The following is a 26,885-nucleotide window of genomic DNA, read 5'->3' on the forward strand; positions in this document are numbered from 1 at the left end:
AAAAAAAAAATTTTAATACATTTTTTATTTTCCATTTTTATTTTGTAATCATCTCGCGACCCCCACTCGGGGTCTCGCGACGACCCCCACTTTGGGAATCCCTGTACTAACCCATCATCCAAGGTTAGTTTTCACTATAAATACAAAATATTTTTGGGACGGACACTATCATTTACAGTTTTTTACCATGTTCAATCGGAATTTTTTTTTAAATAAAAAACATCTATATTGAATCTGACTTTCTACATCCAACTGACAGGTTTATCATTACTTTGAGAAAAAAGATTATTAATTTAACCCTTTTAGAAGGGAAGATATGGTCATTTGTTCTGGGAATGTCATTTTCGAGCCTGAAACCTGAAAAACAGGCTCGTAAAATAAAAATTGCATCGTCAAACACAGATCCCAAAAATGCGAAAAAAATGTAATCTTAAAAATGACTTGTAAGGAAGTTTAAAACATTAGCGCACATGGCAGGATAGAGGTAACATATTTGTTAAAGAGGCCATACTCTGCATTTTGGGTTTTGCTTTTCCTCTAGCGTGTTATATAGGTTTTAGTGCATGTAAATGGTCTGCAAAGGCTAAAATCCCTCCAGAGAGAGTTTCTCTTAACATTAAAGCCTGTAAACATGTCAGAGTAACGGCACAACATACAAATATGACCTGAACATGAGCAGCTATTGGCCCATTACATGTGTTCAACCACTAGATGGCAACAAACAGTCTAATATAAACTATTATTTATTTAACAAATCTTTCTCTGACACAGTTCAAACATACAACTTTCAAAAGGTTTTATTTGCCAACACGACCACAATGCTATGTACAAAATCCATCAAGATTTGTATTAACGGTTCTCCAACAGCCCTGCATACTTATAATGAAAAAGCAGCACCAACGTATTTTTCTTGATATTTAAAAGCAGATCGTTAGAATCACATTATTGCATAAACACATCAACGTTTCCCAGCATTACTCACATATACCACAATACACAACACCTGCCAATTCTGTTTCTGTTATTCCTCACTATCGTCTCTCGCTTCTGTCATTTACAGACGTACACTTACCATATGTCTTTTTGACATTTTAAAGTACATTAAAAAATAAAGATACCTTTAACCTCTGGGTGTCATGTCATACACTTACACCTTAGTATCCCTAAGTCTTTTCTTAACACTGATTGATCAACAGACAGCAGCTATTACATTTTTTAATCTTACCTTTCTTTGGTTACAGCATTTGAGAACTACAAAAAAATACAGCAATATTAGCGTCACAATACACGTGATAAGAAACTGAATCAGTGTAAATACTAAAGGAAAAACTGCTTTATCAAACACTAAATTCTCATGTGGTTCAAACAGCAGTGGTTTCATGTTGAGCTTATTCAAAGTGTTCATGACACACGGTGGTTATTAAAGGTCACCTATTATACTGTTTTTCATCAATATATCACAGGTCTCAGATATACACAGAACATGTCTCTGATTGGCTGAAACACCAAAAAGATCGTTGCAGCATTACCCATAATCCCCTCTGTTAAGGACAGACAGAAAAGACGACAACGCGAAATCACCAAATGAAGGACAGACAGAAGGCGACAAGGGAAAATCATAAATGAAGGACAGACAGGAAGAAGACGGACAGGGAAATCACAAATGAAGTGGACAGACAGAAGGCGACAGCAGGGGAAAATCACAAAATAAAGGACAGACAGAAGGCACAAGGAAAATCATAAATGACAACAGAAAGAAGAAGACGACAAGGGAAATCACAAATGAAGGATAGACAGAAGAAGACAAACAAGGAAATCACAAAATGAGGACAGACGAGAAGACGACAAGGGAAATGCACAAATGAAGACGGACAGAAGAAGCGAAAGGAAATCACAAATGAAGGACGAGAGAAAGACGTACAAGGGCCCCACACCTCACCTGAGGGACGAGACAGAAAGAAGACGACAAGGGACAATCACAATGAGGACAGACAGAAGGAAGACGATTAAAGCAGACTGGTAAGGTCGAGAGACAAAAAATTGCGAGAAAGGAAGAGAATAAGTTGGAAAAAAGAAATGACCTCCTGCCACCGGATCAAGTCTGGTATAAGGGAATTAGGGATGAAGTCGTTGCCAGACAAGGGAATCGTTGCCAGACGAGAGAAATTCGTTGCCAGACAAGGAATTTCGTTAGCCAGACGAGAGAAACTGTTGCGAGACGAGAGAAATTCGGTTGCCGGACGGAGAGGAATCGTTGTCAGACGAGGGCGAGTCCGTTGCCAGAAGAACGTTGTTTAACGTCTGGAGACCTTACAGTCTTATCTGGTTAGTCTTAACACCATAAGTTGCAGATACTCCTTTTGACTTATCTTGGGTATATAGAGTCTAATTTATAATCTACGACAGACAATACCAAGCAAAAAAGGAGAGTCTTGTCAGCTATATGGTCTTGGAAGAGCAGGTCGACTCGCTACCCTACCGCAAGGACGCGAGAGCAAGTAGGGAAGAAATGGGCGACCTGAACCTGATTGTTGTGCGACCTTGGTTTTCTTGGCGTTTGTCTTGGACGTCGTCCGGAAGTGCCGTGGCCGTCTCACTCATGAGACCTCATAGACAAAGATACTCAATCTTCATAAGTCATCAAGTACCATTGTCCATCATGTAAAGAAGAAAATTTCCTTGGTTAGCAAACCAAAGGAAGACTCGACTCGTAAAAACTATAAGTTTAGTCTTTTCCACAATTTTTCATTGCGTTTCCCGATTTTTACATAACGAAATAAAGTTCCACTGTCATATATACATGGTCGTGCTATTATTTTTGTTCTGTTATGTTTATTATGAGAAAGAAAAATTATACGCCAATGACAAGAAGTTTATGAGCGTAGTAACAACTTGTAAACTTTTTTATGTACATGCACTAAAAGTTAATTTATAACAACTAAAGGAAAGGTTAATGTAGCAAAGAATGTTTTTATTCATTACATAAATTAGATTGTTTTTACTCCTCTCTGAAAAAAGCTTTAGATTCCATAGAAACTTTATTACAAAAGGAATTTTTACACATGTGTATAGAAATCGCTTTACTTGTCTTGTGTGAAATGTTCTAATTCTTAACAAAATAAATTGTATATCCATTGAACTTTATCTATCCTGTGTATGGTGGGTGTAGGTGATTGAGTATTAAAGATTCCAAATGTATAAATGGTATGAGGTTGGAACATTGATTACACCCTGCGTTAAGGACCAACAGAAAGACGTCCTTGCGTCACCTTTGGGAAAACCTCAATAAATGTAATAAATCAATGTACGCAAAGTCCTTCGTCCCGCTGACAGACGCCAGACTAACTCCAGCTGGCTGTAGACCACTGACCCGCTGTCCGGCCGTGGCGCTACACACGCACGAAGTGGATGGCAGGTCAGGAGACATGTGTGGTGGACTTCCTGAAAGCTCATTGAGACATAGTCTCCTCTAATATGTAATTTCCAGGTGGGATAATAGCGTCTTAGGTGAAAAAAGGTACAGAGAAGGATTGTGAGTGTTGTACACAGGGAAAGAAGAGGTACAGAGGAAGATGTAGTTGTACACAGTGAAGAAGAGAGTACAGAGAAGATGTAGTCGTACACAGGGGAGAAGAGGTCACAGAGAGATGTGAGTTGTACACAGGGGGAGAAGGAAGTACAGAGAAGATTGTAGTTGTACCACAGGGGAAGAAGAAGTACAGAGAAGATGTAGTCGTACACAGGGGAGAAGGAGGTACAGAAAGGATGTCAGTCGTGACACAGGGAGAAGAAGTACAGAGAAGATGTAGGTGTACAAGGGGAGAAGAGGTACAAGAAATGTAGTTTGTACAAGGGTAGAAGAGGTACAGGAGAAGATGTAGTTGTACCACAGGTAGAAGAGGTACAGGAGGAGGATGTATTGTACACAGGGGAGGAAGAGGTACAGAGAAGATGTAGTTGTACACAGGGGGAGAATAAAGTACGGGGGGGGGGGGTGGGATAGTGGACTTTAGAGGAGGATCTCGTGGGTAACTCAAGGAAACATTGGTTTTACAGAGGTCTCCCCGCACCCCTCCCCGAGGAATAAAGTAGATTTCATTTGTCTGTCTCTTAGTCGTTGAAACCTTTNGGCTGAGTCGGGCTGAGTATGAGAGAAACTAGAGAGAGAATCGCTGGCAAGGGGGCTACAAATACAACAACATGAACATATTTGACCGTGATTTAATTGTAATACATATTTCAAAATGATGCCGAAGTAACAACATACTGATACCGGTTAGTAAAAACCATGAATTAATGCTTTGACAAGTGGAGATTGGCTAAGCTAACGTTGTATATTGTATATGCTCCGACCGTCCACACTCACAACAATGGCCTTTACAGACATAAATAAACCAGCGCCTGTATTCGCCATGACACAGACAGTCTGTGGTTTAGCTTTTGTCTAGTTTCTGAACAGATATGAGGAGCTGTGAGCTTGAGTGCTAACAGCTAACGGCTCATGTAGTTTTTCTGTGGTTCTCATTGAAGATGACGTCACGGCTCCACCTACACTGCGTTACTATAGTTACTGCCTCAGCTACTAAACTGTAATGGAAACGCAGCATAAAGTGAGCCAGTCCTAACAAGGCCTACCGAGACCTAGCCATACCGAGCGAGGCCCTGCAGTGGAAATGCGCCATTATAGAGCACACATGCTGATTATCAGTATTGAACCTAATGCATTATACCTACCTTCTTGAAAGTGTTTGCTATTTTGTTGAATTCAGAGTGCTTTCTCACAAGATGTTTACATTTCTTTGTCTCGCCATTGTAGGCGGCAGGGGGAAGGGCACTTCAGAGTGCCGCTAATCAATTAGACAATGGGAAATAATTCACGCGTTCCAAAGTCGTTGATTATTCAATCTGGAGAAAAGGGCGCTGAGTGGAGTTTTTCACATGCGCTAGCCTTGTTTCTCTCCAGGCTTCAAGACAACACCAGTCCTCAAAAAGGGAAATTAAAACACTTAAAATAGATAGCTTTAATCTGAGACAGAACAAACACACTTTTCACAAACAAACAAAATGTCTTTCTCATCTCAAACCAGACAGACAGATTATCTTCTTGGCTCTCTTTTTTCTTTTAAACTTTCTCTACAGCATCAAATCCGTGCCTCAGAATGTCCTGTGATTTCATGTGTCTGCTCAACCCAACGGGCGCAAGATGTACCTGTCCGGAGGGGAAGGTGCTGGTAAATGGCACCTGTAGTGATAGCATCATCTCAGGTAGGCCTAATCTCGCATATTCATCGTAAACATTTCTTGTTGTGGAATTTTTAAGAGCACCTATATTGGTGGATATTGTAAACCTTGCTTGTGTGGAGAAAATCTGAAACAATTCTCACTTTTAAAAGATTTTGATAAGCACTGAAAACCCTAAATGTAATTGGAAATGTGTCAAAAGACAGCTCAAAAATTGTATATGAGCTGACATGCACAGTTGTGCATACACCAAACCACACTCCATTGTGAGGAATTGTCGTGTAATGAGGTTCAACAAAGCCCCCCTCCTGCGTGCAGTGATTCCTTATCCATTCTAAAAACGTCCAGTCTGTACCACTCTGGTTGCCGACATTTGCAGCATAGCACTGTGTGACGTGATTGACTGCTACACACTGTAAGCGATATGGGCTTTGCTGTTGTGAAGGTGAACTGTGCCGCCCCCCCTGCGAGAATGGAGGCCGCTGCTTAGCCAACGAGAAAGGAGACTGGAGGTGCTACTGCTGGCCCGACTTTTCCGGGGAACGCTGTGAGGTCAACCACTGTACAGACTACTGCCTAAATGGAGGCACCTGCATGGGCTCACCCCTGGGTAAGTCTACTTCAAAATAAACTCACCAAACCACATTTGTAGCATGATTCTGCCCTGCACTTGCTTTATATTTCACAAGTGTTGTTGTCTTTGTGTTTCACCCTTTTTTTCGGAATGTTTTAAATAAGTGGTTTCTATTTTTTGATTCCTAATATTTAGCTCAGGGCAAACTAAACTTGCTGAGATAACCTTTTGCTGCTACAGACAGATACTTCCAATCATCATAACCCTAACCCCAAACCTAATCCTAATTCAATCCCAATGGCATTCAACCAAATTTGTCTTCCTTTAAACTTTCTCACTTCAGCTCACATTTGCTAGATTACATCTGCCAGTTTGACGGTTCCTGTCATTGATGCTCTCGCTGAACAACCCTCCTTTATTAACCTTCTTCCAAGTCAAGGTCTTCTTTCATGCTTTCGTGGTTTCTGGAAATAAAAACAGTTCTGCCTTCAATTTAGCGGACGTATATGAATATACTGGGATGTCAATGGTGGAATTGAATCAGGATGAAGAGCCCTATTAAAAATGCTCCCATTGATTTACAGGCCCGTATATCATCTTCCAATCATAGCAATCACCCACAACATTTCCATTTGTCAGAAAAATACAAGATTCACCAGAGCATTTTCCCTAATACAAAAAATGCAGTTCTGTTCCCACAAAAATGTATTATAATGGCATAACCATTTCCAAATGGTTTGAAATAATTAAAGATGTATTCATTGAATGACAGCCAGTACATAAAAGGAGGAAACCAAGCAATTTGTTTGAGTGATTCATTAGTTACGCCAAGCAGTTGGAGGTTTAAAATTATGTCCTTTAGATTTTTCTTTTTTTTAATGGGAAGGCTTTTTAATAAACATTTATACCTTCAAAGAGGACATTTTCCACTCCCTTCTGGCTTTTCTAAAGCTTAGAATCAAATCTATTTGTTTTCTTTTGGCCTTTGGAAAAAACATACACCCAAGTCAACTGATATTTTATAATCTGTGTTTTCACCTTGTTTTAAAGTGGTCTTTGAAACCCTAAATCGGCTCTACGTGACATAAACAGACGCCAGGATAATCACTGCTGCATGGAATAAAAATGTAGTCTGTCTGTCATCATAGCTAGGAATCATGTTGCTGTGAGATCACTGCAGGAGGGCCTCACGACTGAATAAGAGAAGGCAGGGCTTCTATTGGTGACAATCAGTGTTGTCTTTTTTTTCATTTGCAAGCGCTTTGGTTGAATTCCATCATACTACACTAGATCATACATTGTTTTCATATTATGGCCGACAGCTGAGGGGAAAAGGAAAGTCTTGTTATATGTGTTGTGCTGCTGGGGCCTTTTGTTTTATTCATGCTTGACAATTTTATTTTTTCTCATAAAGGTCTTGCTTTTCTTTGAGACATAAACATATAAATGACCAACCAAAGTTCAGCGAAGGAGTGAATACAGTCAAATAGGTTTCCTAAAGTCACTGCTTCGGTGATAAAATAAGGGGACTGGAGTCAGCGCCACAATCAATTAGAGGCTAGAATTTCCAGTGTTATCTTTAAAAACAAAAGGTGTCGTTGAATCCTGCAGCTTTACTGTCACTTAAACAGGTTTCCCTAAACTCTTATAGGACTGTTTGCAACAAAACACATACTTAAAACATAGATACACAACTGTTCTGACTTGTAGGACATTAATGGAGGGAAGTATATAAAGTTCACCAGACAAGAGTCCTTTAAAGACCGGCCCACACATAACCATAACTTCATTGTTTCTGCCAAAGGGGCTATAATAACTAATACCAAAAAACAACATTCATTTACATTTTGAATTATTTTGTCTCACAGCATTTAGCTGTCCTTCAGATATTTGAAATATACACAAATCCATCCAAAGATATTCTAGTTTATGTTTTTTTTTTTTTTTTTTTTTACCACAGTATGCAACCACTTGCAGGGTCTTCCTAGTGCAAATGTCTCTGAACCACAATCAGCAAACATGTGTTTATTGAAGAGTAGCTGTTAAAAGAATGGTCTTTCTTCCCAATTGTTAAATAAAATAATATGTATGAAAGAAAACACTGTAAAAAAATTAACTTCAAAACAAAACCACTCAGTCAAACCGCCGCTCCCTCATTTTGAAGCCACTTGAGGTCCTTGAGAAACCTTATTAGGATGCTTCTCGAACGCTTCCCTGTTAGAGAAATTCTAGACATGTCTGACAAGGGAGAAAACTGTGGGCAGACCTAGAACATGCTGGGGGAATAATATGCAAATTATGTCTGGCCTGTGAACCATTTGGGATCCTCTAGATTGACTTGGAGGGCGTACACTACAAAAAAGAGCACCTTAGCTTCTATCCATAGGTGCCAATCTGCGGTCACCTTGACCCATACATGAATATTTGTCTAAAAATGATGGATGGAAGGATGGTTCTTTACCTTTACTGTTTTACTGATTAGCACCTGTCTTGGTGACTGTGGAACTATGATTGACAGATTGAAGCTTGTGCTATTAGTAGTTGGTATAAGTGTACTCAGTCGCAGTTATGTAGTTGAGGGCCATGTAGCAAACAGGAAGTCAATTTGTTGGGGACTGTTTTCATCCGTAAGGGCTTGAGAGTACTCACAGCAGCAAGACAGTGTTTGTGAGACCGACACATAATAGGAAATGTCATCCGGCGCAATGATGTGCATTGATGTGTTGAAAGTATTTAATAGTTTTCAGACAACAATAGTGGTCTATGGCACAGAGGAATAAGCTATATATCCGGACAAAAAATACTTGTGAGTAGGATCAATGAGCTGTTGTTTTTGGGGGCTTTTCATGCTCTCTTAATCGCTCCTTTTCTGTTTTTTTCCCAGGTAAGCCTACATGCCGCTGCCCTGTTGGTTTCTCTGGGCCTTTCTGTGAGCGGAGGATTTGTGACAACTACTGCTTGAATGGGGGAACATGCGACGTCACTCAGGGAAACCAGCCGGTGTGCCGCTGCATGTCAGAATATACTGGGGACCGTTGTCTTTACCGTAAGTCCTGCCCATTGCAAACACAAGAAGTTTTAATGGTTACGCACATATGATTTCCACTAGTGTTTCAAGTGTAGCCGCAAGACCAGTCACCACAAAGCTTTCTTTGAATTTAGTTATGCTGCATAACATCTACAGAAATAAGCATTTCAAAGACATAGACTGTGAACAAAAACAACCCCCTGAAGTATTTTCACTGCATTTTCCTATATTTGCAGATAAACAGAAATCTAAATACTACAATCAAACAACGCTTGGGTGTTTCTGTGCAGAAGTGATAATGTATTTTCCTTTGCTTTGTCTCAATGGGTTGCGTGGAAAACAATTTAGACTGCTCGTCATTAGTATTTTCCTACCATTGCGTGCCCAAGGGGTGATATGCTTTCATCTGTGGCTAAGATGTCATTTGATGTAGATAATTGAGTCCCATTAAAAGTCCTGTACAATTCCAATCAAGCAAGCTTAAACTATGTCCCAGTTTCTCATTACGCACTATCTTCTCTCTTTCTCTTTGTCTCTATGACTGTGTAACAGACATCTGTCATCACTACTGTGTGAACTCCAAGGCCTGCACGCTATCCAGCAGCGGATACGTAGAGTGTGTGTGTCCCGCCAGGTTTGAGGGTAACAAATGCGAGGTGGACAAGTGTCTCCGTTGCCATGGAGCTCCCTGCCTCATTAATGAGGATACAGGGGATGTGGTTTGCAAGTGAGTACTTGGTACATTCTCACTTTTCTTGTCCCTCATACATTTCCTGTACTGCTTCACAGTCCTCTTCCTTTATAGAGAAGTATCAGCTCTGCAGAATATCCCCAGGTTCCAGTAGCTGTATCCGCAGGCTGAAGTTTGAATGAATTGATTTGATTAAATCTGAAATATGTATAAGTTAACTCACCCTACAGTAATTTAGTGTCTGTTATGTCAATGAATTAGAACTCTCCCCTTTTATATAAATATGCATATGTCAGACACTGACTCATTTATCTTTTCTGTAAAAGTGTGGTTTTCTGCTTGTCACTAGCATTCCATTATTTCTTCACCCTCCAGTTGCACAAATGGCAGAATAGCACCGAGTTGTCAGCTGTGTGACGGATATTGCTACAATGGAGGCACCTGTCACCTGGACCCCGACACCAACCTGCCTTTCTGTCAGTAAGTCACTGCTTAATGGGTGAAGGAAAGTGGGGGAAAAATAAAAAAAATTGAATTTTCTCCACTATTATTCACACTTACTGTTTCCATTCAATTGCTGGCTCCGCGCCCCAGAAATCATGGCTTTAGATGCAACACTGAAAATCACCAAGGGGTACGATTTCCCTGCTCGGAGAACAAGATAGATGTCTTCCTCTGGAAAGAAATCCTTAAGTTGAGGGAGGGTTTGATGTCACTGCGTGGAGGCCATTGCCCAGCAGGGGGCTGAGTGCTAGTACACCATCTTACGCTGTGACACCTCACTGGAGCTTAAAGTTTTCAGGCAGATAAAAATGGTTTCAAAGCCCCTTCAACGCTTGCCATTCTGAACATATCATGCTGTTCCTCCTTGCAGTTAAGAGCTGATGTCAGGCCTCTCCGACTCTCCAGTAGTAGGTCTGTAAGAAAAAAGAAGGTTGAGGTATATGTCAGTGGCATAACATGCCATGAAATCCAACGGCACAAACCTGCAACAGACAAAAGCTAGGCAGGCAGACCCGAGGGAATTATTGTGAAAGACTACTCAAAGCGCTGCCCCATAGATTAATACCACCTCAACCATAATCATATGCAGTGCTATGTACAAAATCTCTTCAAGGAGGAAATTGGAAATCCATTTCAAAAAGACGAACTCTCTATTTTTTTTAACTGCCCATTGTCCACTGTAGTTAAATTTAAATTCTCGGTCATCGTTCACAAATTCCCAGGGATGGAATCAATTTCTATGCAAATGATCCCATCCTATTCGATGAGGTTAACAGATCTTGATAATGTGGTTTATTATTTTCTGCAAAGACCAGAGATTATGTGAGATGATGGATATGTCTGTGTCAAGAAATCATAATGTGTGCCCTTAATACTCGGAGTAAATGCATACTTTATCAAACCTTCCAGAAATGAGGGTATATGGCAGAACTGCTTCAATTGCAAAGATAATTTTGCATTAAACACTGACACAGGTTAAAGATATTTTTAAAATGCAGAGTCAAGACAACTGGTAAACATGTCAGCCCTCATCATTATTCACTGAGAGATATTTAAATATTATTCCTGTGAAGGCTTTTAACTATACAACAGCCTTGTTTTTGTCTTAGAATGCAGAAAATCTGATTTACTTCAGCAATTGTGTTTTCCAGTGAGATCAATAAACCTACCTAAGACAGTAGTAAACCACAACAGTAATTTAAACTGCAGTCCAACACATAGCTGATGCTGTAGCTGAGAAGATAGCTTTAGCAGTTATTTATCAGATAAAAAGATGCTCTTGAGGAGGCACAATGTTTATGCGTCGCTTTGCATTTTTATATAAATTCCTGAATAGCACTCTTTCATGTCTTTGTGGCAAACAGGATCCAATTTAAACATGTCCCATATTCTTCTCAAATGGAATGAAATCATTTGGTTTTAATGTTAGTTTGGACGGAGATATTCCTATGTTGCTATGCCTCTCACTGTACGGATTATTTGTCCAATGATTTCCTGTTTTTATTGGTGCTTTTACACCTGTTAATTTGATTTGGACCAAGGGGAATACACTGTTGCATTTGACGCCTAGTCTGGTTTCTGGTCACACTGACTTTTTTATAAATAATTGAAGATAATAAACAAACATGAACCAATGACACGTAAATCATTAGCTATAAAGGTGATGGTCATCCTTTACCATCAGAGACTGATTATGAGTTACAAGAAATGATTTAAATTATCATTAGACTGTAAATCAGCCGTTGTGAATAATGACTAAGAGGTAGAAAAAGAGGTGTCAGTTGTGCAGTAATGATTCAGAGCTTATTACTTTGGAATAGCTGTCACAAACTTTACATGTGACTTAATTAAACAGTAAAGGCACATGGAGTCATTACCTATTCATCAGGGAAAATACTTGCATTTTTGTTATCATGGTTGCTAAATGATTCGCAAGAAATCTTATATGCTTTGGCTTTGACAGATTCATTATAGGATTGCCCGCAGATTCCACGATCAGCAGTTGAATTTATTAGCAGTTTAACCTTTGAAACTTTACAAACCAACAACAGTCAACACTGAAAGTACCCTGGAGACTCAGACTTTTCTGATACATCAATCAATCAATCAATCAATCAATGTTTATTTATATAGCCCAATTTCACAAATGTTACGTTTGTCTCAGTGGACTTCACAGTTTGTACAGAATATCAGTATGACAATACGACACCCTCTGTCCTTAGACCCTCACATCGTACAAGGAAAAACTTCCAGAGAAAACCCACAGTTTAAAGGGAAAAATGGGAGAAACCTCAGGGAGAGCAACAGAGGAGGGATCCCTCTCCCAGGATGGACAGACGTGCAATAGATGCCGTGTGTTAATTGAAAAGATAATACATTTGCAACATAGGTAGTCCAAATGTTTGGAAATGCATGTGTGTATAATAGGAAGATGAATCCACGAGGATATACATCCAGGACTTATGATCCAGGACCACAGCCACGACTCAAGATCCAGGACTCGCGATCCATGACACAGGACCGCAGGATCATCCATGACTCCGGATCCTGGCGTATATAGACACCAAAAAGAAAGAAATTTGGGGAAGCTGGGTTAATCGGAACATGAGTACACAGGTATAGACAGAGAGAAGGAAGAAGTAAGATGTCCCCCAACAAACTAAGCCTATATCAGCAAAACTAGGGGCTGAATCTAATCAGCGGGACATCTTACTTCTTCCTTCTCTCTGTCTATACCTGTGTACTCATGTTNCTCTCTCCCTCTCTCTCTCTCTTTCTCTCTCCCTCTCTCTCTCTCTTTCTCTTTCTCTTTCTCTCTCCCTCTCTCTCTCCCCCTCTCTCTCTCTCTCCTGACAGCCTGTCAGTATCTCATGCAGCTCACTGATCCAGTAATGAGTGACAGTGAAGAATAAATATATGTATAACTAGTGTATCTTGTTCCAGATGTAGATCAAATATCTAAGTGTGTTAGGTCTAACTCTTAGTGTGTGTTTCGCTCAGCGGTCCGTCACAGCGGGCGGAGCTGCAGGATTTCTGCTTCACACACGTTGCATACCGCTATTTTATTGTCTTTTTCGGACACCTTAAAACACTGCCAGACCGGTGAAGCCATTTTGACGAGCTCGTTTTGCCGCGCACAGACAAAAGTGTCATGTGTTTTACGTCATGCGATCGGCATTTAGTATCGGCCGATATCGATCGGAGCATCCCTAGTTTTGTCCCTTTGCCAGTACGATAGATTGCATTATTGAGTTCTTGTCTGAGCCCATACGGACACATTGCTTTAAGTTGTAGATACTAAAGGGAGAAACAACAGTCATTTCAAGTCTTCAATAAAGATTATTGGTCTTATTTTGGCAGCTTGTATTTACAGTTTAATGAATGTGATTATGATTAACTAAAGATTGGTTCAGTCGGTTGTAATGGATTTATATATTCAGATTTTAATTGCTCGTCTTTTTTACTTTTCAGGCCAAAGAACTGCAGACTCTGCACAATTTGAGGAAGCTCTTTGTCCAGGACCTGGCTACCCGGGTGAAAAAGGTGAACTACTGTGAACATATATTTATTTTCTGGGTGACTTGCTTAACTACACACATGTGAACAAAATAACAATAGTTTTGAAACATTCAGCAACATTAGAATCAGTGTTTTCAAAGCTGATTCTATCTTTTATTCCATTGTGATTGTTGCTAAATGTACGTTCTGTCGTGTATGGATTACTGATGATATGATCCCCCTTATTTAACGCCTGTTATTTAAGTAGTAATGCTTGTGTTCTGTGCCGTGCAGAGCGCTGAGATGGACTCCGACGACACAGGTGGGAGTGCAGCACAGAAACAGAAAATCTCCTTTCTTGAGAACAACCTTGAGCAGCTCACCAAAGTTCACAAACAGGTACGACTTTAATGAACACAACCATATACTATATTCATCTCATTCATTTGTATTTTCTTCAATCTTCTCCTGCTGTTGTTTTCTTTGCTCAATCTTGCTCTAAAGCAGGGGTGTCCAAACTACGGTCCGGGGGCCAAATGCGGCCCGCGGTTCATTTTGAATCGGCCCTCAGCAGATTAAAATAGTATAATGGAATACGGCCCACAGATGAAACTTGTGCTCGTCTTGTGTTGTACTTCTTAAATATAAATATATTACACAGTAGTATTCATGTGTTACTGAGACCACTTTTCAAATAAAGTCAGTCGATTAAAGTTGGAAACATTTTCAAAAAAATCTAAGTTGATAAGAAAAAAGCCCAAATACTTATTTACATATCAATCTTGAAATGCACCCTTCATATTCCCCCTTATTATGAGCTAATGTTAAGCTTCTGTTTTGAGGAAAGAGCTGCCAACACAATATACGAAACCCTCTGGAGAGCTGGGATGTTTTTTTCTTACGGCATTTTCAAGTGTCAAGCGTAATTTACCTACGTTTGATTTAGCTCATTTATAACTCATTTCTACTTTTGGGGAAATTAAGGGGAACATAATTCAGACTAAATAGACCACCTAGAACACATTTCTGACAAGTAACCCCCTCTCGTGTGAAATATCTGAAATGTGACATATCTGTCACATTGGGCTTTAATGGCAAAATAACTCTTATTTTAAACTTAATTAATGAGGATGATGTTTTGGTTTGAATTAGTTTGAACATTCTTTGAATTGAAGAATAAGAACATATTAACTCAATATAATTGAATCAGCTAAATTAACTGAGCAGATCATAATCATATTTCTAATCGTGCATATGTCACTTTACTGTGAAAGTTTAGAGTTAAAGTCCCGATGTGACACCAGTGTCACAGCGATGTTTGTTTCTTATCAATTTGATCAAGAAATGTTTCCACAACAGGTTAAATGTAATAAAGGACATGTTATGTAAGCATTTTAATTCTTAAATGGCTTGAATTTTACCATTAGCAACAAAAAAAAAGCTTTTGAAATGTTGCTCGTTCTGTCACATGTGTTAGTGTGGCACATGGACATCTTGGACATGTTGTCATGGGAACACAAAATCACATGTCCTCGATCAGGACCCACCAGACTGTTCAGTGTGTGTCACTTAGAGACTTCATGAGATAAAAGGAACTTTCCAGAACATTTAAAGTTCATGTGACCCCCGTGTCACGGTGGGTCCTTATGGGTTTTAATGTATGACGCAATACACCTCACCTCTAGCGAGTGACCCGGCCCTGCGTATACTTTTTCTGTACGTGGCCCTCGGTGAAAAAAGTTTGGGCACCCCTGCTCTAAAAGTTGAAATGTAGAGGATTTAACACGATGCAAATTGTCCCGCAGCTGGTTCGTGACAATGCAGACCTTCGCTGTGAACTTCCAAAACTGGAAAAACGTCTTCGTGCTACAGCTGAGCGGGTCAAGGCCCTGGAGTCTGCTCTGAAGGAGGCCAAGGAGAACGCCGCGCGCGACCGCAAGCGCTACCAGCAGGAGGTGGACCGCATCAAGGAGGCCGTCAGGGCCAAGAACATGGCGAGGAGGGGGCACTCGGCCCAGATCGGTGAGCAGGGCAGAAACACAGGGTCTTTGGAATATCTCAGTGACGATAGTATAACACTTTTTAAAATCTGTAAAATACTCTCCACACAGCCAAGATGGACGAAGACATTTCAGTTTGTAATATAGATATTGTTTTCATGTATCGTGTTGAGCCAATACTGCACCTGTACTAATGCCCCTTTTTTTATTATTCTATTTTTCCTTATATATTTAAATGTAAGAATTATTTAAAGTAAAGGAAAACATTTTTTGAAGGAAGCCCTCTGGAGTACACATCTTCAGTAAAATGGAAACTTGAAAAGACTAGCTCTGAATATATCTGGGAAACCGAACCAAACACTCACCTTTCTTTTATCCTGACAATAGTTTTGTGTCATTTTATTAAAATTCTCCACAAAATACTTAAAGGCAAGTTTATTTATATCGCACTTTTCAACACAAGGCAATTCAAAGTGCTTTTACAAAACTGAAAGACATTAAGACCATTAGACACACTAGAAACATTAAAAGCAAAGATAATGAAACATGAATAGCAGGTAGATGAATAACAGTTAGTGTGAGATGTGAATAGTTCAATTAAAGGCAGCGGCAAACAGAAAAGTCTTCAGCCTGGATTTGAAAGTAGTCAGAGTTGCAGTTTGTTCCAGTTATTTGGGAATATCCCGAACCAAATAAAGAACTGTTTTCATTCGATGGAGGGGATCTCGTAAGAACTTTATAATATTTTCAAATGAAATGCAAAGATTTGATCTCCTCAACCTCCTCTGTCTCTCGTCCCCCAGCTAAGCCCATCCGGCCCGGGCAGCAGCCGGTGGCGTCGCCCACCCATCTCAACATCAACCGCAGCGGGGGGGGCTTCTACCAGAACAGCCAGACCGTGTCCATCCGGGGGGGCAGCGGCACCAGCGTCAGCAAACCAGAGAAGAAGTGAGAATAGCACACTCTTTGTTTTCAGAAAGGTCCATGATCCCCCTAGGATACATGACTGTTGTATTGTTACTCGTATCATTGAAATGATCATTCTGTCATTTATTACTCTCCTACAGTCTAATCCCTCAAAGACACACACAGACACACACAGACACACACAGACACACACAGACACACACACACACACACACACAGACACACACACACACACACACACACACACACACACACACACACACACACACACACACACACACACACACACACACACACACACACACACACAGACACAGACACAGACACACACACACACACACACACACACAGGCACACAGGCACACACACACACTGTCTTCTCACAGTTGTAAAATAATTCTACCCCCATTTTAACCTTGACTCATCACATGAATATTTTGGACACATTTTAGAAATAAAAGTATTTATTTTGTTTGTTATCCAGGTTTTTTTAGTGTTATTAAAATGTTCATGTTTGTGCCTGATTGCAGCCGCTTCCTTTTTTTTTTAATTTGAAATCAACTCCAACTTGATCTTAAACAACGTGTTCGCTGTAAGACGGATTGTTGCTGCCGTATTTACAGAAAGTCTGAACTTCATTAACAGCCGTATTCTCTTTGTGTTTCTGTGCAGCTGAAGAGCAGCGGGACAGTAGGAGGACACCACTGAAGAAGAAAAAGCCAATATCACCCCCCCCCTCCTCAACCTGTCATTCCATTACAGCGATCAGTCTCCTCGTCGCTGCTTTGGAGCCACGAAGGAGTTTCTGAATTATAAATATATATATATAAATATTCCTGGCCTGTACAGCTCCACCCCCTCCCCCCAAATCTCATCATGACACTTTTCTCTTTTTTCGTACTGGATGTAATAATAAAACAAAAATAGGAAAAGACAACACATTTGAATTAACAAAAGGCTAAATAATATTGTTATCCACCGAACCGAACGCAGTTGTATGAGCATTTCTCTGCGGGCGAAACCAGCGAACACCTCACTGCGTGTAGCTTCGGTTTTCTTTTGCACAGTCTGTCGTCATCTGTCGTGCGAGTAGGTCTACACTGTGCATTGCTGAATGTAAGGGTAGCAAGATCTAAAACAAACACAGATAAAATACCAAAAAAAAGAGAATCCCCAACACGAGAGATAGCTTGACCCTATAGGCTAAACTCTGTACGGTTCATCGTTCCTGTTATTGATCGTTCTCTCGATTTGACACGCTACTTTAAGGAAAACACAAACTTTCAAAAAAACCAACTGTAAGGTTTTGAATTGACTAGATGGTGTCGAGCACTACTGTTCTGCCCGGTCTTGTACAGATGTAAAATTGGCACGACTGCACACCCTGGAGAGTGAGACCTGTGTGGCAACAGCAACGGGGACGGCTCAAAAAAAGGATTAAAAAAATAAACTAAAAAGCCACGACGTGCAACCGTGTACTGTAGATGTATTTAACTAAATACCTGTGGAGGCCAATTGTTTTTATCATTAAGTTAAAATGAAACCTATACTCGTTATTGGTGACTTCATGAGAAGGATGTAAAGAATGTAAGAGGGAAGAGAATGATCCGGTTGACACAACAAAACTTCCACCTTTTTTTTAGCGTAGCTTATGCTAAGTAGCTAAATGTACTGTTTTTACTTCTATCGGTGGTTCATAATGCTGGCCGCTATTTATATCTCTCTGCACATTGGAGCACATAGGCTGCAGGGAATAGACTGAGATGGCACACACAACGCTGGTCCTGTCCTAATACACACACACACACACACACACACACACACACACACACACACACACACACACACCTCCAGGACTTTTTGTTTTTTTAGTTGTACCTGTATCATGAATTCTTTTCAAGGATGCCTCGCCTCTGTGTATTGCTTTTTTTTTGTTCTCCCTCCACACCCTTTTGTTGTTGTTGTTGTTGATTCTTATCGATTTAGACTCTTTAACTTCCCCTCTTTTGGTTTGTAAATGTGCAGAAAAGTGTTTTGCTGGGTTGAGTGTACTGTACCTCTGTCATTGCTCCATAGACGTTGTGTAGATTCATATTTGAAAGGTGAGGCGGGCAGGGGTGTGAGTCGATGGGTCGGACCCTCGCCGCTGATCAGCCAATCAGGAGAGCAGGGTCTAAAATTGCACAACAATCTTCTGTCATCACCTGTAAGAGGGGTTTATTTCACTAAATCTAGTCAGGGGTGTAGGATGTTCTTTTCGTTGTGTTTTTAATTCCCACCACAGCTTTCTTCTCTTTTTTTTTGTAACCCTGTGAAGCCCCACTGCATCGGCTAAGAGCTTGTTGTGATTGTAACCCCAGCGTGAGAACACTAACATCTTGTGTAAGTGCAATATACTGTAAAATACACTGTATATCGTGTGGGTGTGTTCGCTTGCAGTGGTAATCCTGCCATATGGAGTCACAACAAAAAAAAAGTACTGCCCCTTTTTCTTGTTAGCTTCTGTTCCGCTAACTTTTAGCTCTCAATGTATTTTCTCATCGAGGGCTTCTCTCATTGCCATTTCTCAACACTCTGAAACATGATACAGGAGTCTTCCTAGGACATGAATATCTACTACTTTACTCGACAGTAAACTCCCTGCAGTGGTAGATATTCAAATGACAATATTGACAGAAGCTTTTACAAACACACCGTAAAGAAAACTGCTTCTGCAAATAGTTTTTCGGTGACTGGAACCGATCTAGCTAGGATTACGTCTCTCACTAAAAGATGTCATACTAAAACCTTGTAACAGAAAACGTTTAGTTTAATAGCACTTCCTCACAACACCTGCAAACACTCCATGTGTGGCTGTTTCGACTGGAGGAGTTAGTCGCTTCCAACGCCCTGTAAAATGGAATTGTTTTGTTGAAGGCAAATAATTTAAATAAGAATAAAGACTTTCTACAAGCTGCAGGGCGGAGCAGCTCCATGTATCTACGACAGGACAGTGTTTGTGTCTATCGAGATGGTTTATTCCATCGGTGTAATCTTCTAGATTAGTTGTGACTTTGCAGCATGGACCTCAAAATGTGTATCCTTTGACCTACCACCAAAACTGGATATGAAATGGGGAGGGGGGGGGGAGGGAAGAGGGGAATAGTCAATGAAATACAGCAAATAATATTTGAGGTGTTTACCTAAATTTGATTTTGCATTAATTCTAAATAAAAACAAAAGTGTAGCCACTTTTTTTATTACTGTGTAATAGTTGGTCAATTTTTAAAAGGACAGTTTTGAGGATCTATCAGTGGACAAGGTACTGGATCATTCCTGGATAACTGGGGCACACATGGCAGCGCTCCGAGGAGAACGGACAGGGGAGTTCATGAGATCACAGTTTTGGATTGATTGCATGATGTAAATGTATGTGTGATTAAATAATTATGAGAAAACGATTGCTTCTCTCTTTCTATTTTGTTGTGTTCGTTTGAAGTCTTCCTCATTATTCAGGGAGGCGTGTGGCGCAGTGGACGACACTGTTCTTGAAACAAGCACTTTCTGATTTGTCTAGAAAGCTCCTAAAGTATTTTTGTATTTATTATTATATAGGAATTAACAATCATAAATATTTAATTGAAATTGGGTTATGTTAACTTGCTCCAATTCTAAAATGGAAAGATATTTTTTTTAAAACATCGGTGTATGATGTTCATCTAGTACTGTTATTATAGGAGAAATGTGCTGATACTGTATGTGTATTAGTTTTGTGTTGAACCATCTAGTTCAAATATTCTAAAATAAAAATATTTAAATATCCATTCCAATTCAACTGTATTGCTATAGTACATTTTAAAGTGCTGCACATTATTGAATATATATATATATTTTAAAAAAATCATTTAAAAAACATTTATACGAGAGATACGAAGTCAACATTTCGAGATGCACTTTTACCAGCTTTGATAACACTTTAATGCATCAATAATTACAATCAAAACATATATTTAATAATCTGAAATAGGCCAATCTGCAGAATGAGTACTTTTGGTACTTTATATTTAGATGCTAATTCTTTTCACATTATTACAGATTATTCCTACACTCTGGTACTTCCATTTGTACTCAAGAACAAGGTCTGAGTACTTCTTTCAACCCTGATCAGATAATAACATTAGGCTACATGTCACTTGTTAGACGCTTTTATCCAAAGCGATTTACATACTCAATACTGTGGGCAATCCCCACAGGAGCAATTTGGGGTGAAGTGTCTCGGAGACACAACGACATGCTGACTGCAGTGGGGTTTGAACCTGTGCTCCCCTGATCCCAACACCAACGCACTACCCACTGAGCCACACGCCTAATAAGTAAGGCATAATGTGTATAGCGAGGCGAGGCGTCGTGCTCTTGATCAGCCTGTCGGGTGTTCTTTTACCCATAATGACCGCCTCGCTGAACATTGTCCCTTATATATACTTTATTAATCCCACATTTGGAAATGTTACATTACAGCAGTATATAAATCAAGGCATTGCGCATCATTTAAAATTAAAAAGAGTTGAAAATAAACAATTATAAAATAGAAACATCCCAAAATAGAAAATAAAACAGTACTAAAAAAAGTAAAACATATAGGCCTACCTATAAAACATATACCTATATATATAGTTTACTTATCTTCACTGTCAACTTTATATATATATATAAATGTAGGTATATGTTTTATATATATAGAGGTATATGTTTTAAAAAGTTAAAGTTGACCGTGAAGATAAGTAAACTGTAAACCATCTGACAAATAAAACACTATTGAAGGGCCACATTACAGTTTACTCAATATATAAAAGTAGGATACTATATATATTTTTTTTATCATGAAACCAATGTGGAGTGATACATCTTTCAATAGACGATCTTATAGTATTGTCACACTGCATCACATTTGACTGTACTCAGATTCCCTCATAATTATATGTTGTGTAAATATTAGCTTTTATAGTCATAGTATTTTTTATTTTGCTACCTATTCTTCTTTCTGTGTCTCTGTCTGCACCACTAATACCAAAGCAAATCCCTCGTAAAACTACTTGGTAATTATAAAACCCATTCTGATTCTGATACTAAATCATAATTTCGAGACACTTGATGAATTATGGTGATTACTTCGTCAACATTTCTCATTATATTTTCATCACCTTATTTCAATCACAATATCTGGGTTTTTTACTGCACATATTTCATTCCATTCTATTTCAATGTAAATACTGCTTTATTTCATTTTTACTCTTATTTTGTAATGTTATTATAGTGTTCTTAACATAGTTCTCTATCTGTGTTTTTGAATTGTCGTTTTATTTGTATGTATGCACCACCACATCAAGTCAAATTGTCAACCAACCTGGTAATAAACCTGTCTTTGACTCCACTGAAAAGTAGTAGTGATACATCTTTCAATAGACGATCTTTGCCTAAAGGTAGTTGCCAAAGTTGTTGCGGACATGCTGAGTCCGCGGGAGCGCGCCTGCTGTGGATTACACCGGCCAGGGAAGAGCAGGAGACGGGGGCGCGCTTGCTGTGGATTACACCGGCCAGGGGAAGAGCAGGAGAGACAAACTGACAAACTGACAAGTGAAGAGCCAGGTTCACACGGTGCTCCGTCGCTACTTCACCGGGAAACTTTACCAGATTTTAACCTCACTCTGGAGCCTTGGAGTGAGTTTCTTCTTCCGCCACGGAGTGTCCCGCCCCAGAAGAGAAGGTACGTTAAGGTGCGAATGTTTGGGAGTGTTTAGCAGGAAGGCTAATTAGCTAGCTAATGTTAGCCACAGATTAGCTTCTGTAAATAATTACAGACAGGAGCTGCAACTCTGTGTTAACTTTACAAAACGTGACAATTAGTTAAAGGTGAGATTTTTTAGTACAAACACGTATTCCCATAACCAGGAACCGTAAAGTTTACTAACAGAGGTGAGAAAAGTGCTTGAGTAAAAGTACCCAGAGTGTAGGAATACTGTTACAGTAAAAGTCCTGCTTTCAAAATGTTACTCAAGTAAAAGTATCAGCATCAAAATGTAGTTAAAGTACCAAAAGTAAAAGTAGTGATTATGCAGATTGGCCCCTTTATGGCTTGAACATGTGTCTATAAATCATAGTAGGTCTTGTTAATATAGTGTTGTATGCACTGATGTGTTGTCATTAAATCAGCGTGCACTTATTTGCAATAGTGAGTCCTTACTTGCTATTACTAACGTTAATTTAAGTATTTTGGTAAGCAAAACATGGTGTCAATGTTATGCTATTATTATTTGTATTGTACCTTTTGTAACTCTGCCTCAAGAATTTCCTTCGGGTTAAACAGAGCATTATCTTACCTTACCCATTTGACTTATATGTAATGATTTACTGCTTTGTTGTTGGGTTACTCTAACCCCTAACCCTCTTCGTGTACATTGCATTGAATTGAGACTCTTGGTTAGGGTTTGGACTTTTAGTTAGATAGATCCTCAAAACTATTTCAAGTTCTTCTCCTATACTTTTGATAGACATGAATTGCTATTTTGTGAAAGACTATAGGTAAAGTCATCCAAAGCTAAATCAAGTTTTTATTGCAGCTTTCAGACACATTCTCAAATAGTACGAACACCATAAATCAAATGATCTTTGCTGCCTCAATGATGATGAAACCTTTTGATATTTCCAAGGAAGTGTGAGGGTCTACTCACTGTATCGAAGGAACGACGGCCCATGTTACATTTGATTTGTGTCAAGTGTTGATTCCCACAGCCTGCTCCCATTCCTTCATTGAGCAATCTACCTGTCACTAAACACGCCTTTTGTGTTTTATTTATGTTCCCATTTCTCTCCTCTCTCCCACTTTAAGCATGCTGTGGTTGGTAAAGTATGACACATTGTGGTCACTGACAGTTGCACGAGACCCCGGGGAGTTGAGTTTCGAGCAAAGTCGTGGTGAGAGGTGCGTAACTGGGGCAGCCTGTGCTGAATGTAGGCTGTTTAAGGGAGAGTCGACCTATATGTTGTGTGATTACGTGCGGAGGGCACGGTGCTGTTCTTAACAGGCTCTGCTAGTTTCTGATTTTAGGAATTGTGATTTCAGTTTCCGATTTTTAAGGATTTAGTCCAACCATAATCCCAGAAAAAGCGAATTCTCCCCCTTATGAGCCTTTTTAATGCTTTTGTTTGTTCTCTATTTTTAAATCGTGTGCATAGAATGTAGGGCTGCTCAATTAATCGTATTTTTATCGCAATTACGATTTTGGCTTGCAACGATTACGAAAACAACGTAATCAAAATAAAACGATTACTTTATTTTTATTATTATTTATTTTGTATTGGTTTTTCAGTTGAATTATACTTAAAGTTCAGGGTAATCAACTGTTAAAAACATACTGTTCAATTTGTTTTCAATAAATGGATGTTTTCAGAGTAAATGGATAATCGTTTTTAATAATCGTGATATCAATTATTGACCCAAATAATCGAGATTATGATTTTTGCCATAATCGAGCAGCCCTAATAGAATGGCACTGTTGCTGCTCAAAGCATTGAAAAATGGGCTAATATGCGAAACTTAAATGCAGCACGTCTATCAGAAACACGTTACACAAATCTCATTTGCAAAAGTTTTGGAGGGATTATTTGAGTACCAAAGAAAACAGTTTGTCTGAATAAACGTATGTTAAATCATATCTGTGTTTCTAAAGCGTTGACATCTTGGCTGTTCTGTAACGACAACACACGAGCATTCAAATTGAGCTTTGTGAACCTGATAACCTCATTCCGCTTCTCTAACTGGAAGAGAAGAAAATAACTCACTCAGAGTAATCAGTGGCAGCCGGGCTCTGGACCTGGCTAACAAGTGTCATGTGAGAACGCATAAAGAAAGACTCTCCGTGTTTCACTGGAAACATGTTAGGCATTTAGTGTTGGAAAACTATTCCCAAGGTGCTCCTTTTTGTTGTTCCTGAGGGCGGGAGAAAATGGGAGGGTGTGATTCCTACATGTGCTGACAACGGCACATTTCTTCCACCACGTAACATTCAAATGGACCCACATGCACTTCTCTTCAGCTGAGGCCTTGCCATGGTGTCCTGTAGCTCTGCGTGGTTTTATTCTTCGGATCCACCACACGGCGCACTAATGTTAATCTTATTACCATCACATCAAATGAAGGTGCTTCCTCTGATTTAGCAGATTGGGCTCTGAGAAGATTTGTCCACTGATTAGCCGTACTGATGCTGGAGCTTAATCTACACGGGGATGAGTGAAAGAGACAAGAGCCAGTTCAGGCGCTTAACCCTATAGATGCCTTTTTAATTTGATAATATGAACCAGAAAGGCCTAATCAATATGTGTGTTGTTTGTGGACTTAATCAGCATCACTCATTTCTATACATGCTAGGTTATTTGGAAAGATACTTATTTGTCAGATGAGAAAGAAAGGGGCAAGACTTTTATGAAATTTAAAGGCTAAAATAATCATTTGGTCTATAAAATGTTAGAAATGAATGAATAATGTAATCCCAATTTCCTAAATGCTAATCTTCAAATAGTTGGACGACTAGCAAAAGCTAAAAAAATCAGTTTATCGTCGCATTCAACAACATAAAACTGTACCTTTTTAAATCAGGAAGCTAAACTCATTGAAATACTAACTCGACAATTAATCGTTTATCACAACAGTATCCCTACTTTTCTGTCGATTGACAAAAAATGTAATCAAATGTTTGTTTCAGCTATAAAAAAAAGTTGTTTTCACTAAAGTATGCATTCTTGAATTTGATGTGATATGCGTTAATCATCATGCATATAAGGATCGGACACATATTTGCATTTGTCTTATACATATGTGAGCTGTAAGATGTGCTAACACAGCGGTAATACAACTGGTTTCAGACGCAGTACGTTATGTGAGATGATGTTTTGTTTTTCCGTCTCTTGATTATTTGAATCCACTGCTGTCAGACGGGTTTGTGATGAACCTAAGAACTCTGGCAGGATATTGACGAGGAGTGAATTAGTCAAAAGCAAACAACCAGGGCAACGTTGCAAAGGACGACAGGAAATTAACTTTTGTCTTTCTTCCGCAGAGATTTAACTTTCCAGACAATAAAGAGAGAAGCAATACTTCCTGAATGAACTCGCTAAAGAATGTCATAGTTTCTGTTAAGCAGGGTAGAGAAGGTACTTTGAGTTATTATTCCCAGAGCTGGTGAAAGACAGGATGTGTCACAACTTAAAGGTCCCCTATTATACTGTTTTCCATCAATATATTAAAGGTCTCAGATAAATACAAAACATGTCTCTGAAGTGTTTGGCTCCAAATACCAAACAGATCATTGCAGCATTACCCATAATCCCCTCTGTTTCAGCCCTGTTTCAAAAGTGCTGTTTCTCTGGGTGTTTCTCAATCCCGAGTAAAGCTGCTCCAGAGCCACTATTTCAAGCATACTACTTCATCGAGTGCCGCCGAAGGACTGCTCCAATGTCCAGCATACTTGGAAATCTACCGAGCCCGGCGTACTTCATTCGGAGAAATTTTGAGGCTGCACATGAGTAGACTCCGCGGTCTTAAAAGACAGGTTTTCATATAAATGGATCAGGACAAAAAGAGAGAGATTCTTTTTTCCTGAAACTTTCAGAATCTCTTTACACAGAGGGGACACATGTTGATGTAGAAGAGACATGAAGAAGAGGATTTTGCATAATAAGTGACTAGGGATGCACCGAATATTCGGCCGCCGAAAATTATCGGTTAAAATGGTTAAAAAGGACCTAGCACCAAAAAAAGAAGAAGTTCTAGCACCAAAAAAATATCACCGAATGTCAGAGAACAGGGTTACGTTGGTAAGCTAACGTGTTGTTGTGATGACGTAATCAAAACGCGGCGAAAAGCACGGCGCGCGACCATGCTCGCGGCTGGCTCACAGCCAACATGTCTGCCGCTTGGAGATATTTAAAAATATCAGAGAAAGAGGCGCGGATTGCGATTTGTAAAACGTGTTCAGCTGACATTTCTCGAGGGGGTGTAACTGCAAAGACTTTCACCACTTCGGGATTACTCCACCACTTGAAATCAAAACACCCGGACAAATATGCGGAGTAAGATCAAATCACAAGCACTGACAGCGAGAGACTGTTCAGCGCTGCCTCTCATGTGCTTGATGAGAAGAGGAACAGACTTATGGCTGATAAAGCAGAGAAGCTACTGTTCATTAAAAAGAACCTCCCACTTTTCCTTAATAAGTAGACAAGGCTGGTTTATCATAAGCTTATCTATTTCTACATGTCTACTCTATACCCACTTTCCTGAACAATTTTCATTGTGAGTTATAATTCACCATCTCAGGTTATCATTAGGGGGAAATGACAGCAGCACAGTGTTCAATATATTGTACTTTCGGTATCTAAATGATACAA

At 39.5% G+C, this 26,885-nt stretch overlaps 2 protein-coding genes and 1 long non-coding RNA gene across 3 annotated transcripts in view; 2 read left to right on the plus strand and 1 right to left on the minus strand.

Moving 5' to 3' along the window:
* The window catches only part of LOC104965066 (low-density lipoprotein receptor-related protein 1B-like), a 34,059-nt gene that overhangs the window by 3,193 nt on the left and 3,981 nt on the right, over positions 1 to 26,885 (plus strand). Inside the window, exons 3-7 of the mRNA XM_010794007.1 lie at positions 5,140 to 5,265; positions 5,687 to 5,851; positions 8,700 to 8,861; positions 9,396 to 9,570; positions 9,910 to 10,010. Of these exons, the coding sequence (XP_010792309.1) occupies positions 5,140 to 5,265; positions 5,687 to 5,851; positions 8,700 to 8,861; positions 9,396 to 9,570; positions 9,910 to 10,010 (729 nt within the window). The remainder of the gene's footprint in view (positions 1 to 5,139; positions 5,266 to 5,686; positions 5,852 to 8,699; positions 8,862 to 9,395; positions 9,571 to 9,909; positions 10,011 to 26,885) is intronic.
* LOC104965064 (kinesin-1 heavy chain-like) lies at positions 4,029 to 17,342 on the plus strand. The gene is made up of 6 exons (XM_010794006.1): positions 4,029 to 4,047; positions 13,510 to 13,581; positions 13,831 to 13,935; positions 15,342 to 15,558; positions 16,340 to 16,484; positions 17,136 to 17,342. Exons 3-6 carry the CDS (start codon positions 13,840 to 13,842, stop codon positions 17,137 to 17,139), a joined length of 462 nt encoding a protein of 153 aa, XP_010792308.1. The 5' UTR covers positions 4,029 to 4,047; positions 13,510 to 13,581; positions 13,831 to 13,839; the 3' UTR covers positions 17,140 to 17,342.
* LOC104965063 (uncharacterized) lies at positions 17,784 to 19,897 on the minus strand. The gene is made up of 2 exons (XR_800506.1): positions 19,138 to 19,897; positions 17,784 to 19,103 (listed from the first exon to the last, which is right to left on the minus strand). It is a non-coding gene; the product is annotated as an uncharacterized lncRNA (long non-coding RNA).

The sequence above is a fragment of the Notothenia coriiceps genome, unplaced genomic scaffold (assembly GCF_000735185.1).
Source record: "Notothenia coriiceps isolate Sejong01 unplaced genomic scaffold, NC01 NC01_scaffold00037244, whole genome shotgun sequence".
Taxonomy (NCBI): Eukaryota; Metazoa; Chordata; class Actinopteri; order Perciformes; family Nototheniidae; genus Notothenia; species Notothenia coriiceps.